At 43.2% G+C, this 14,251-nt stretch overlaps 1 protein-coding gene across 1 annotated transcript in view; it reads left to right on the forward strand.

Annotated features, from left to right (window-relative positions):
* The window catches only part of LOC105230717 (uncharacterized), a 196,429-nt gene extending 182,184 nt beyond the window's left edge, over positions 1 to 14,245 (forward strand). The window contains 5 exon segments of the mRNA XM_049453375.1: positions 2,246 to 2,464; positions 4,968 to 5,101; positions 5,522 to 5,617; positions 11,245 to 11,439; positions 11,522 to 14,245. Of these exon segments, the coding sequence (XP_049309332.1) occupies positions 2,246 to 2,464; positions 4,968 to 5,101; positions 5,522 to 5,617; positions 11,245 to 11,439; positions 11,522 to 14,113 (3,236 nt within the window). The 3' untranslated portion in view covers positions 14,114 to 14,245.
* Positions 14,246 to 14,251: the final 6 nt, after the last annotated feature.

Raw genomic sequence — 14,251 nt, forward strand, 5'->3', positions numbered from 1 at the left:
ATAATTGTAAGTCGATAGGTTAAGTGCAGGTGAAGTGGCTAAAAAAGGCTGTAAAGTAATTACCGTTAACTACACGCGAGAGTATTCGGCAGCCAGGAATCATGCCATTTTTTCGCGATTCGCAAAAAAGCTTTTTAAGGATAATCTTCGTAATTAATTTCTTGAATTCCACATTCTATAATTTCGACTTTTTTGCTTTCCGTTACTTTTTCTGATTTAAAATACGAAATGTGGCTGCACTCAGCGTGCGATGGTTGCTGTTGTATTGCCAGTTAAATATTAATCATTTGTTGTTGTACTTTCCGTGTATTCCGGCTAGATCTGCTATATAGCGCTTAATAAGCATTAATTTTGCTCGGCGGTGATTTCCGTAAGCCCCGTTAATTATCACGACTCAGTGTTTCATTTTCAGTGATTTCGTATAATTTATGCAGCATAACGGCTCTTTTGCCATCGCCATTGTTCCCACTCATTGTACTTTTAGTTGTGTTGTTGCTTGTTCCCAGTGAATTTTTCGGTGTGTTAAACTTTAGAATAATTAAAGTGCACAAATTATGTATAATTAAGTGTTGTTGTTGTTGTATTGTAATAGCAGCGTGTGTGTGTTGTACGAAAATTAAATAAAATATTGTTTATTAAACACTTGTAAGGTAAACATTTGTTGTTGTTTTATTTGTTTTCTATTTTATTTGCGCACAAATATTTTGGCAACATGTGGCAACTCGCCGAACGCGGCGCCACGCGATTTTAAGCGCTTAAAATATAAAAAATTGTTTTTTCCGACTTCACATTTGCATTGTTGTTTGTGTGCTCGTGTGTTCAGTGCACGCGACAGCTAAATTATTCATACGATGTGGCCAATTGCAACTCTGTCGCAGCGAACAACGCCGATTGAGATGATTTATTCATGGCGCTTTAATAAATTAGTTTCATAGTTAATTGAGTTCGTAATTTCAAAAATGAAAGAGTTACTGTGGGCCATTCATGCAAAGTGGGTCGTCAGCGGAAGCCGAGGAGCCTGGCATACAAACGACACGGCACTAAGTAAATATTTGCTCGTTCTTCACACACTTGAGGGTCAAATGAAGACTAAAGGAGTTGTTGGTGTAGTTAAAGACTTTAAGCAATAAAAAAGGGAGAGAGAAATATATGAAGTAAGGGACCGCATTTAGTTTGACAAATTCAAAAAGAGGGTGCTGAAGCAAAGCATAGATGAAAATCGAAAATCGTGTGTCCGCCTTTGTGTTTGTACTATTATGTTTTGTTTTTGTATTTTCTTTTCGAAAACTTAAAACTCCTCACCTTCCACCTTCCTGCAACCAAACGTTTTCTCCTCTTGTAATTATGTAGTGAAAGTGCGCAGAAATGGCGCCTGAACGGCCCTTGATTTATATGTGTTAGTGCTTGTGTAGAAGTGTCCACCATAAAGCCTGCACGAATTGTCAATATGAAGCACAATTTAGACAGGCGGCCGCTAGAAACAGAGCCGCAACGCCATGCACCCAGCACACGCCAACTTAGAGGCGCAACGGATGTGTAGATTTAAGCTTTTGTTTGTGTTCTTGCACGTTTTGTTCCTTTAAACACTCTGTACAAACTTACCATAACGGTAAACACAAGACACCCTTTATGCAGATTGATAACTACCTCTTGAAAATCAAATCGGAAATCGAAATTGTTCAACTCACTCTATGAGCTTGCCAAGCCCCTCAAACACCCCCACAGATCTGCTCTATCGGCTGGCAACCTCAGTGCACACACACACCTCACCCACACCGACACCGAATTGGAAATGAAGAGAAGAAAAGACTTTCCAACCGCTTTGCTCACTAAATGTTTCCTACTTTATTACCTAAGCATAATATTTAGCAATACTACTTACTTCCTAGTTGTTCTGATATTAGTTGTAAGTTGTTTGCATAGTTGAAATAATCGAAAATTAATGCATTTTTTCGAAACAAATTTTTCTTCAACATTTTTTGTGTTCCAAACCAATTCTAAATCTATTCATCATCAAATATTCATCCAACGACATGTTGTACAATAAAAACAACAACAATAAAACACAACGTCGTATTCGCATGGCTATCGTCGAATTATGCTTACAACAACAACAACAACAACAACAACAAAACAACAATTTGACGCGATTTGACACGACCGCCTCCAACCGACACAACAACAAAAACATCAACCAACATCCGCCACAACAAACGAATAAATTTATTGCCAACAACAACAACAGCACCGCACTCGCCACGTCGCCAAAAGCTGAATTTGCGCATGAAATCGCTGAGTTTGGACTCGCCGGAATCGACGGAACTGCACGGTCAAATTCGGCGGCGCCAGCAGCCGGTCATCGGCACAACAACAGTTGTTGGTGGCGGCAGTGTATATTACCACGGCGGATCCGGCGGCCACTTGGAGCACAACACCCCGCCGTCGAACAATAGCCGTTTGCACTGTAAGTACACACCTGCGCCCTGGCGCACACACACGCACACGCGACAGCCACACACAGACACACACATGTATATTTGATTGCCAAGTGCTTGCGAAATCAACAACACAAATTTAACTCCGACCGCATCAAATAGGCTAACTAACGTAGGAAATTTGCAAACCCAACCCATTAACTATTCGCCTTTGGTGGCCCAAAAGGAGAAATCCTTCACGAAAACTGTTGACCACTTGGTAGGAGTCAAAACAGACATAGGCGTGGCCAATACATTTCAGTTTGGAGCCACAGAGCAACAACTCCAATAAGAATGATGGGAACATAGTTCTTAGAAAAACAAAAACCCTCGGCTGAAAACTATATTCCTAGCTTATCCTGTTAGAGCGAGCTACAGTGCGCCAGACGGCAAGTCAAATTGCTTGTTGTGATCATTTTACCTTTTGTTCTTAAAAATTCTGTGTTTGTTGTAAAACTTATTTTTGGGGCCAAACGGAGCCAAATGAACTATGGAATGAACATCCCTACTCTAGATTTTTTGGATTTTTCTCTTGATCTTATTCCGACCTCAAATACTTTGTGTAAGAGGTCAAATTCTTGGAGATCATGAGCTCAAAATTTTTGTGCGCTGGCCCTTTTATATATTGTTTAGATTTTCTTTAATGGTAGTTGCTAAAACACTACCGGGTTACACCTACAAAAATGAGAATGCCTTAAACCGCCATATAATCACTTTTCGGATCACTTTTTCACGCCGGAGATGTAAAATATGCCTTACAGGGTTTGCCCGGAAAGTAATAGGACTGATTTTCTTCTGCCATGACTGTACTTTGGAGTGTGCGCGTCAGTTGTCTTCCTCCTGGACAAACCGTCAACGCCAAGTTTTACGCGGAAGTCCTCAAGAGACTCAAACGAAGGGTCAATTGGAAGTTGTACCACGACTCACACTGCCTTTCTTATGTACATCTACCAAACCAAGGCTGGCATCCCAACGCTTCCGCAACCACCCTACAGCCCAGATGTAGCCCCCGAATTTTTTTTGTTTCCTTGCCTAAAACTGCCGATGAAAGGAGATCTAAGCAGCATTCTCCTCGGCTCTCAAGGCTATTCCTGAAAATGCCTTTTGTGACGTCTTCAAGCTTAGTAATCGCGCTGGCAGCGCTGCATCGACGCAGAAGAAGCCTATTCTGAAAGTTTTTAAAGAATTGTAACGATTGATTCAATAGTTTAAATCGACTCAGTGCTATTACTTTCCGGATAAACCCTGTATCTCTGGAATTCGACCGAAATATTAAGGTTTAATTGAAAGATGTGGCAACACTGGAGTCCAACTATCGTGGCAAGTACTCACACACATATATCCACATTTTGTGATGTCCGACATTAAAATATCATTTCACCAAATCTTATGTGGAAAAATCTGTAAATAATCTATGCAATACCGTTAGTCATTTGACATTTAGAAAGTCTTTGCGAACACTTCGGCGATTTTAGTTGAAAGTATTGAAAGTATTTTGTTGCGTTCCTAGTTTGTTCGTTGGTAAATTACATATATAACAACTACTTATTATACCGTTATAACAGATCTAAGTAGCGTAAAGTATATGATATAGCTACATGTATATACATACCGTTTAAGCGTTCCATTGTTGCGTTGAGTTACATAATATACAATATATGAAGTTGCAGTTGCGAAATAAAATCAATTTAAAAGCGTCCGCGCTGGTAGCTAGCGCTTTCTCGTTTATATGTATAAGTAATCATGTCGGTTTAATTGCAATTTTAATTTCGAATCGCTCATCTGTACATTCACGCCGCTCATTTTAATTGCAATCCAACTCAATTGCTTTCACACACACACACACACACACACAGACACAGAGCCCTTTCACCTTTGCTGACGCCACACAACACACGCCACACGAGACACATGTACACGAGTAACGGTGTATGCCGAAGGTAATTTGTTCTCAACTTTAAGTAGCATTGGCGCAAATAATTAGCGAATTGCAAAAACAGTTATTAGTTGCAAGCGAAATTGAATTAAATTGCTGAACAAAATTGAGTCTTTTGCACTTTGTGCGTGTGCTTTCGTTTAATTTCGTTTTGTTTTCCTTTTCCTTTCGTTTTCTCTTCTTCTTCTTCTCTCTCTTTCAACAACTTTGCTGACTGCACGCCATGCCACGCCACTCCACAACCGCATCGACATCCACACGCACTCACACCCCCATCGCCTGCGCTGGCCAACACCTGCCAACGATTGCAACAACAACATCAACAACAACAACGCCAACAACCCAACACACACACCCACTCACTTGCACCCACACACACGCACACATGGGCCCACAACATTTGCCACCCGCACACGCTCTGCTCGTTCGTCACACCGCCCACCCGACAACTCGCCTCTCTCCACTCCCCACTCCCCGCTCCACATTCCATACTCCCCCAACCGCCCCCTCGTCCATTTGAAACAAATTTAATGCAGCATTCAAACGTGCATTTACAGCGCCTTCCAGCCCCTCACACCAGGGCCGCAAGCTGCTGTACGCCACGCGCGGCATGCGCGGCGGCAGCGTCGACCTGCCGGACGAGATGGAGAAGTCGCAGTCGTCGGCGAGCACCTCGCCGTGCCCCTCACCAGTAAGGCAATTTCAGGTATTTCGTTTTCAGTTCGTTTCGATTCGATTTTCGGTTGCTCTTCAGTGTGATTGTCCATTTGTTCGGTTTGTTCGGTAAATTGATGGCTGCACAATGGGGGTATTCACATTGGTTGGCATGCACTCCAAGCATTCGTGTGGCCAACTCGAGTGGTGTTTCGCAGTGAAAGTAGATAATTTAATTCGAATGACAGCCATCGTGAATACACCCATTCCGCTCTATGTACCAGAGATGTATTCAACGGATTAACAAACAGCTTGTCACAAAACTATTTGTTCCTTAACAATTACTGTTTGCTTTCTTTTCTTCTTTGCATCTTTGACTTATTTGAGTTTGGTTTGGTCAGAAATTGTGCCGTAAGAAAAGCGTTAATGTGTAAACTTTTTAAATTCTTCTTGCCAGAAATCTCACCGCTTATTGCCAACGAATTTGTATGTGATTCTGTACAATTTCAAAGCGCGCCACGCTGATGAGTTAGACCTGAAGGCTGGTTACAAGGTAAGTGAACCGTTAATTTTTACTACTTCTATTCCAAACGTATTTCCATTTCATCTCGATAATTACTTAATCTGCAGGGACGGAAAAACTTTTTCCGTTGGGTGGTAACTATCTGCTTATCTTACTACCATGATTTATAAGGTCTGGTTGTTGTCCTGCTCCAACAAACTGTGCATAGGCAGTGTCTCTCTTGATACCTTATCCTCTTTGCTAAGTTTTTCGTTCTTGGCTAGTTATGAGCTCACAAACAAGTCTTACTGGACTAGTTGGAACCACTTCTTTTGCGCGATTTTCTTTCATTACTCTATGAGCAGGCACTCAAATGGCGCGTGTTCCTGTCAACCTTTCCTAGCACCCAAGGGCCACAAAATAATCGAACAGTTCCGTCTACGCTTATTAGTTGCTCCATGTGCTAAGGTGGTATGTATAACTTTACTTAACTTGATTTGAATGTTGAACCTCAAGTCCTAAGCCACTCAATCGAAATTAAGCAAATCAACTTTTAGCATAAGGCTGGTCAGTTGAAATAAAGAAAAAACCTCCTTCCCTCCATTCCGAAGAAATGTGTAACTCCTTCTTCTTTACTGGCATCGACACCGCTTCCACGGTTATAGCAGAGTTAACAATAGCGCGTCAGTGGTATCTTCTTTTCGCTATTTAGGGCCAATTCGAGATACTAAGTGCAGCAGCCTGATCTCTCCAACGGAGTGGAGGTGTTGTTGTTATCGTCTATGCCTCTGCACCATATAGTAGGACGGGAATAATGAGTGACTTATAGAGTTTGCCTTTTGTTTGTCGAGAGAAGACTTTACTTCTCAATTGCCTACGCAGTATGAAGAGCACCTGTTGGTGAGAGTTATTCTGCGATTCAGACCCATTTGCTTCAATTCCTTATCCATTCTGGAGAAAGCCGAACTAATGGCGCGGTTGTTGAGGCCACTGTACACTCTTATAAAAGACTGTGCCATCTCCATTTAGCTTTGCTGATCGAACTATTTTCTCCAGCAGTAGATTGAAGAACTCGTTCGATAAGCAGTCGCCCTGTCTGAAACCTCGTTTGTTATCGTATAACTCCTTAGTTGAACATATAATTATTGCATTCCTAACTACCGAACCAGCGATTTTCAATTATTTTTTCGTCTGTTTCAAAGCAAGAAGTAAATAAGTCTATTGATACAAACTGGAACATGAATTTTGTTTAACTAGTTGGCAGAGCTTTGCCAATGTCTTTAGATGGCATATGGTCTCTGAGGCTTTACTTTGCCTCTCAAGGGATGAACTCCGTGGGAACTTTAATAATTCACGTCTGTCAAGATTAAACTCACGATCCACTTTGCAGTAACACCTTCACACACTCGATTACGGCGGATGCAGTAGTCTTCTTCTTTATTGGCGAAGACACCGCTACGCGGGTATAGTCGCGTTAACAGCGCGCTGCAGTAGTCACCAGAAAAAAAAGAATATTTCGCAGATTTCGCGCATTTCATAAAATGTTCAACTGACCGGTGGGGGATTAACAATTCTGCTTTTTCATCAAGCACTTTAAAAATCAAGGAATATTAAACAAAAAAACGAAAATAAGTCGGTGGGTTGCAAATTGTAACAGTAGCTGCCTTATCGATAACGAATATGGAAACAAATTGCTCTGTCATAAATAAAGCTAATATGTTTTAATATAAATTCACATGTGGCCGGGCGAAAGCATATTTCATTAAATGGATAAACACGGCGGCTTTTTGGCAAGGAAAGCAATAAAAATTACTTCGCGCGCGTTTTTCTGCCTGGCTTTAGCTTTAGCTCAGATATTTGTGAGTTTATTTATGGCTTCAAATGAATTTATTCTGCGGCGCGCTGATTCAAGCCAATCATGAAATATTTAAAGCTGCGCAAAGCCCAAATGTTGCATGCAACATTCAGATTTGCAGCTGCGCTAACGGCGTATAACCCTGCGGCCCATGGATTTCCATATCGTCGGCACAACCAGGAGAACATAAATCAGTTAAAGCGCAGCAATTATTCTGAAAAATCTCGATACGAGGAAGAGACACAAGTTTTAAATAAAATGTCTGCTTCATCACCGCAAAGCTTTCCTACAGGGCTAGTTGCGATTTCCCGGTTCTCTATATATCAGCAAAAAATAAGCGAAACAAAGCCGAAATATTCAGTAAAACAATGAAGTGAGCAAAATACAAATCATGAAATATTCAAAAATAAAAGAAAATGAAAGGAACTCGGCTCGAATTTAAAAATGATTGTCGGTTTGATACTTTAACGAAAAATGCTTGCTTTAATGTGTAAAGAGAACCCGGACAAGTATCTCCAACAAAAGCCAGATCTATAATCGTGTGCATATACAGGGTAGGCCATTTAAAGTTGACCCATCTGGCAACGCTGTAACTTTTAACAGCGCTGACAAATCGGCTAATGTCATACCGCGTTAGAAGCGTCATTCGAAGACAATTTATACCATGGAACAGTACACTCCAAAAGAACGCGCTGAAATTGTTCAGCTTTATATTCAAAATAACTTTTCAATTGTGTTAACTCAACGTGCGTTTCGCAAAAAAAATAAAGTGAAAAGTGCTCCAGTTAAGAACACAATTAAGTCTTTATACGCAAAATTTGTGAACACCGGTAATCTCAGTAATGCCAGTCATGCATCCAGACAACGCACAAGACGTTCTGATGAAAATATCGAAGCTGTACGAGCCAGTATTGAGGAGACTCCATCGACATCGAGTTATCGCCGCTCTCAGGAATTAGACATCTCTCGCACCACTCTCCGACGCATAATTCATAAAGATTTGAAGATGTTTCCATATAAAATTCAAATGGCACAAAAACTAAACCCAGCTGATTATCCGCGACGCCTTAATTTTGGCAAATGGGCCATCGAAATGGCTGAAAACGAACTTGACTTTTGGCGAAAACTCATCATGTCAGACGAGGCACATTTCTCGTTGAATGGAGGCGTAAACAAGCAAAATTGCCGATTTTATGCCACCGAAAATCTTCAATTAATTGAAGAAAAGCCTCTTTACGACCAAAAAGTAACAGTTTGGTGCGGTGTTTGCGCGAATATGATCATCGGACCGTATTTTTTCGAAGACGATGATGGAGCCACGACAACAGTCAATGGTGAGCGTTATCGAGCCAACGGATTTTGTGATACCCATTATTCGCGAAAATGACAATTATGACCCATTATTCGCGAAACAGTAATTAAAGTCGATTTCCAGAATAGCCTTCAATGCCCATAGCGGCTCACATTTAATGTCTTCAACTGACATTACAGTTTCCCCGAAGTGATCGTTTGAGTTTGCTGAATAGCCAGAAGACGCAAGGAGCTAGATGAATTGAATAGTTTTTTTGGAAAATTGGCAAAAAACTCACGAAGAAGCAAGACTTGCCGCCTCATAATTCTGGCCTCTTTTTACGAACGGCACGTAACACTCAAATAGTGTTATTTGTTGAGAGTGCCCGATCGGAAGGTATTCAGAGTGAACCACTCCTCGATAATCGTAGAAAATTGTCAAAATAACCTTGACTTTTGACCCGATATTCGCCCGATTGATCATCTGTTTCGAGGTCTTAAGCCTACATTCAAGTTTCATCGTCAGTAATAACACGTTTTATGGCATCCTGGTAGTTGAAAGGCATTATTTCACAGACGATAACGTGCCGCTGTTTTTCGAAAAAATAAGTGATTTTGGAATCAATATTGCATTCATGTTTCCCAAATGATCTTGATGAAATGATTTTCACTGATCCTGGTGATATTTCAGCGAAGCCAGTAAGACCTCTGAGTGTTAATCGGCGATTCTAAAGAATTCTAAATATCCATACGTTGTCCCTGGAGTGTTTCACTAAGTGCTTACCACAAACATTTCATAAAGTCTCAGTATTGACTAACTTACTAAACGAACTATGCCCGCGTCAGTACCTTCTGCCATTTTATAGAAATGTGTACCATTGTATAGTAGGGAATAGAAGCTGGATTTGAGTCTTTTCACTCAGATTTGCTTCCGAATAAACCTCTTGGTGAAGATGTGTAGTTAATAGTAAAAGCATTTCAAGTACACAGAATAGACTTCAAAGCAATTAGTATACGAAACAATATTACGAAACCTCCTGGTCTGGTTAATTTTGTCCCTACTGATTCGGACTGGAGATCCGACTACAAGATCTTTCAATATTATTGAATAATTCTTTAGAAAACTCGGAAGTACTTTTCCACCAATCAGCTCTCCCACAGTGAATAAAAGAATACTTAGCCAAAATCGATTGTCATCCATCTCTGTAGATTATCAATGTAATATCACAAAAACAAACTGTATTTGTATTGTTACATGTGAAAAACAAACCAATGCAACAACAATAAAGGATGCCAATGCTAACAGGAATCTCGTTGTTTGTTTATTGAACGCCGTTGGAAACTTTTTTGAGAAAACTGATTGCTGCGCCCGACAACAGCCGCTCCGCAGCTCTCTGCCGGTAAATATGGAGGGGGAGGGATGTGCGAGTGCCTGTGAAAGAGTGGCGAACGGAAGGAAGATGCGAAAGCATAAACAAAAGAAACAAAAGCGAAATGTGGCATTGCAACAAGGTGGCAACGAAACCGATGGACTAACAATAACAACAATGACAGCATAACGGCGTCGAACACAACGTAATAACAGAAATCGATGAGCAAGTGCATGCTTCAGGGCTAGACAAATTCGTGATTCCGCGAACAAACGCAAACAACAACAACAAGCGCAAGGAAGAAGAGAACGCTGCTGCGGCGATTGGAATTTATAGGAGAGCGCTTGGCGCCACATTGCAAAGCGATTCTGCCACCTTGGCGGGTAATTGCTGCAGCTGCGAACAATTTCTTGTCCTCTTTATTGTTGTTGTTGTGTGTAGTTGCTTCGGGCGCTTTTGATTAGAATTAAAGGCACGTCAATTAGATCGGTTAGCGATAAAAGCGCGCGTTTACACTCACACACACACGCAAGCCAGCAAGCTGGTGCACTTGCCGCCACTTATGTGCGCCGGTGTTGGTGTATTTATGTGCAGGTGTTGGTGTTCAAACGATTGATGGCTTCACTGGGCGCTCTTTAAACCGTCCGTTTGCGCTTTCGTGGAACTTCTCCGCTTTGTTTATTAACCTTTAATGCTAGTATGTGCGCACTTGTGTGTGTGTGTGTGTGTGTGTGTGTGTGTGTGTGTCTGTGTTGCTGCACAAGTGGCTCAATAGCGAAGCTCTGCCATCTAGTGGTTTTATAGAACTCTCAGGTGCCAAAGGCAGCTTTGCTTTGATGTTGATTTCAAATATTTTTGCATTTAAAGGAAGGATGCTGGCATTGAATTCGGTTCGGTTCGGGAAGAAGAGGGAAATAAAATAAAAATACGAGAATTTTCAAGGTCTTATATTAATTGCTACAAGTGCGGATAGTTATTGAAACATTGAAATCCTTTTACAACCAAAGCACCAAAACAAAGAGATAGAAGGAGGTTAAGTAGGAAACGTCCTTGTGGCAAAACGTATTTAATATTATACCTTAAAGTCGGTGTGGTCTTCCTCCCTTAATGCATCTTCTTTTCGCTCTTTTACCACTTCGCGTATTTATTTATGTTTCTGGCAGGTCACCGTCATCGATACCTCGGACCCGGACTGGTGGCAGGGCAAATTGCTAGGCCGTGTCGGTTACTTCCCATCCAAATATTGTGTGCGTCTAAATGCCAACGAGAAGCCGTTACAGGTCACACACAACTTGCAAGTCTCCGATGGTGAGCGAGGGGAAAGTATGACGCTTTTACGGGATCAAATAGTTATACAGGTACACCTTTTCCATTTTTACCACCTAAGACAACTGAAATCTCGTTGGACTAATGCTTTGCTTTTCTTTTATACTCTTGCAGACTGGCGACGAGGTCAACGGTATGGTGATGGTGCGCTCTGCAGACAATCGTCAGGGCTATTGCCCCGTTAAGTACCTGCAAGAGGTGTGACAGCCAAAAGAGCCGCCAGTTGAGCGTGACAAGCCGCAGAAGTCTTCGCTGTCATCAAAGCTTTTAGATAAAACGAAACGTAGAATAAGAATTGTAGTCTCTGAGAATGGTGGTAGTGGCGCGAGTTACAGTAACCTGGGTCGCGAACCCAGTGCACCGCCTGCCGAACACGGAATGAAGAATATAAATATCGATTACAATGACGACTATACTGGGGGCGCAGAAGAGGAGTACTATGGGGGTTTTGATGCGGCCACTGCCAGTAGTAGAAGTAAAAATGATAAAAATTGGGAGAACTGGGAGCGCATAAGGGAACAGAAATTGGAGAGAATGAAAAACATTTGCTTTGAAAGTTACCGTCAATCGAAACGAGATCGAATGCAACAAGCTAAACCGAAACCGAAACAACTTGACCCTACTTGGTATACAGACAATATATATTCTAATCGCTCCGAAGATCTGGAAGAGGACTATGTGCCGGAGTGCCTAAAATACGGAACATATCGTAAGCTTCGCAATATTCGCGAACAGGATGAGTTCTTTGTGGAGGATATTTTGGATGACGCTCCGCAAGATGTCGGTAGTAAGGGCAAGCGTGGTGAAGGGGAAGGTTCTTCCGGTTATGGATTGCACCGCTCAATCAGCTGTAAGGAGTTTCAGTATCCAAAGTCACAGAGTTGTTATGTGATGAGTGGTGGCACGTCCTATGAAGGTGGCGGTACCACATCTATATTGAAGAAAACCAATGTGCCCAAATCGTATTCGTTCAGTGCCACGACGTCCAAGACGACACCCTTCGATGTGATGGACTACGAACTGCCGCAAACGGGCGTAACGCGCCGCGATAAACAAGAGGCCTTCCGCAAGTCCGCGGGCTACTACTGCAGCAGCAGCCTTGACGAGAGCACGCTAGCTTATGCGGCTCACGAACCGCCGACGTCTACGCCGCCACCTCCGCCAGCGCCGCATTCATGTTGCGCACGCGAACAATGCACCAGCGCCAATTGTCTACTTGACGAAATCTATCCGAGCTATACGGCGGCGGCCGGACGTCGTACATGGCGCAGCCGTGGCACGCCCGTGGGCATGTATAGCGCTGGCGCCAGCGGTGGTAGCAACAGGAACCTACATACCGCCTCCGCCTCCACCACAGCCGATTGGGTCGAAGAACGGGAACGCGGTAGCCAGCGTGTGGCAGCGGCCTCGCGCTACTCTATACACTCGGGACGTGGGCGCGATCATGAACGTGAACGCCACAGCGATCGTGAGTGTGAGCAGCCACCGCCGCCGCCACCAACGGTAGTATGCTGTTGTGCCGCCGATGACTATTGCTACCACCGCCAGCAACAGCGCCATATTGCCAGGTCGCGTTCGCGCCTACACTGTCCCGGCCACCACCCGGCAGCCGAAGAGGAGGAACACTTACACTGCCGCGCCATGGCCTACGACACCGATCTCGATCATTTCATTCGTGACGAACGAGAACGTCTGCTAATGCAAGACAAATTCTTAGACGAAGATGAACGCTATCTATCCAATGCTGGACCAAGTTTACACTATGCAGCCCAATATAGGCGTCCAGCGCGCAGTAAGTCTCTATTGGAAGTACAACCACCTAGTCGTTACGATGATGACACGTGCTCGGACTCCACCGAAATGGACCTTGAGGACTTTAATGTAGACTTGGAAAAGTATTGGGCCGAATTGGATAAGCCGCCGAGTCCCGTTGATTTAGATATGCAGCGCCGCAATATGCAAAGCAACCTGAAAGCAAAGAATGTCAGTGTGGGTTGCTATAACAACGGCCAGCCTATCGATATGCACGATCGTGAGCAGGAACGAATGATGATAAAGAAATCCCTACTCGAGGGCATGCCCTCTCCGCCACAAGTGGAGTCGTCGGCGCCAGACGGCTCCTCACTACATCATGGCGCCAACAATTCAGGTGACTTTCATTTTTTTGAACAAGCTGGCTCGCCCCTCCACCGCGCCTACAACTATGGCCACAAAGTGTACCCGGTCGCAGATAGCCTACCCTCATATAAATATAACAATTTCTACACAGATCACGAAGTACAGACCAAACAGCCAACCACCGGTGGACCTCACCCCTCCGCCGGTGGTCATTCAGCACTCAGTCTAATCAATAACATATTCTCCATCTATAAGCCAAACAAGTATTCAGCCCAAAACTGCCAATTGAACGTCGATACCAAACCCGAGCCGTGCAAGAAAATGAACGTCCCGACTATCCGTCGCCCTCTAGGAGCACCACATTCTGAGTACATGCACTCAATGAAGCGACCGATGTTGGTCAGCACCGATCAGCCACAATTCAAAATCATACCCGAAAAAACGGGCCTAAAAATTACACCGCTCTACACGTATGAAGACTACATGGTCGAGAAACCACAATCGCGACATAAATTCGGTGGCATGACGCGGCCGGTGGTGCCTCCGCACTGATGGTGCTGGACCTTTCCATGGTATGGCGGTTGTTAGGGACACCGGGGCTGAAAGGAGCTGGTGAAATGAACGCGAAGCTGAAATTGACCGTTAAGTAAAGTAATCCAAATTAGGCGTGATAACGACGTAGATCACGGAAGCGGCCAGGGAGAGAGTGTGTACTTTGTAAGGAGG

This window comes from Bactrocera dorsalis, chromosome 3 (genome assembly GCF_023373825.1).
Source record: "Bactrocera dorsalis isolate Fly_Bdor chromosome 3, ASM2337382v1, whole genome shotgun sequence".
Taxonomy (NCBI): domain Eukaryota; kingdom Metazoa; phylum Arthropoda; class Insecta; order Diptera; family Tephritidae; genus Bactrocera; species Bactrocera dorsalis.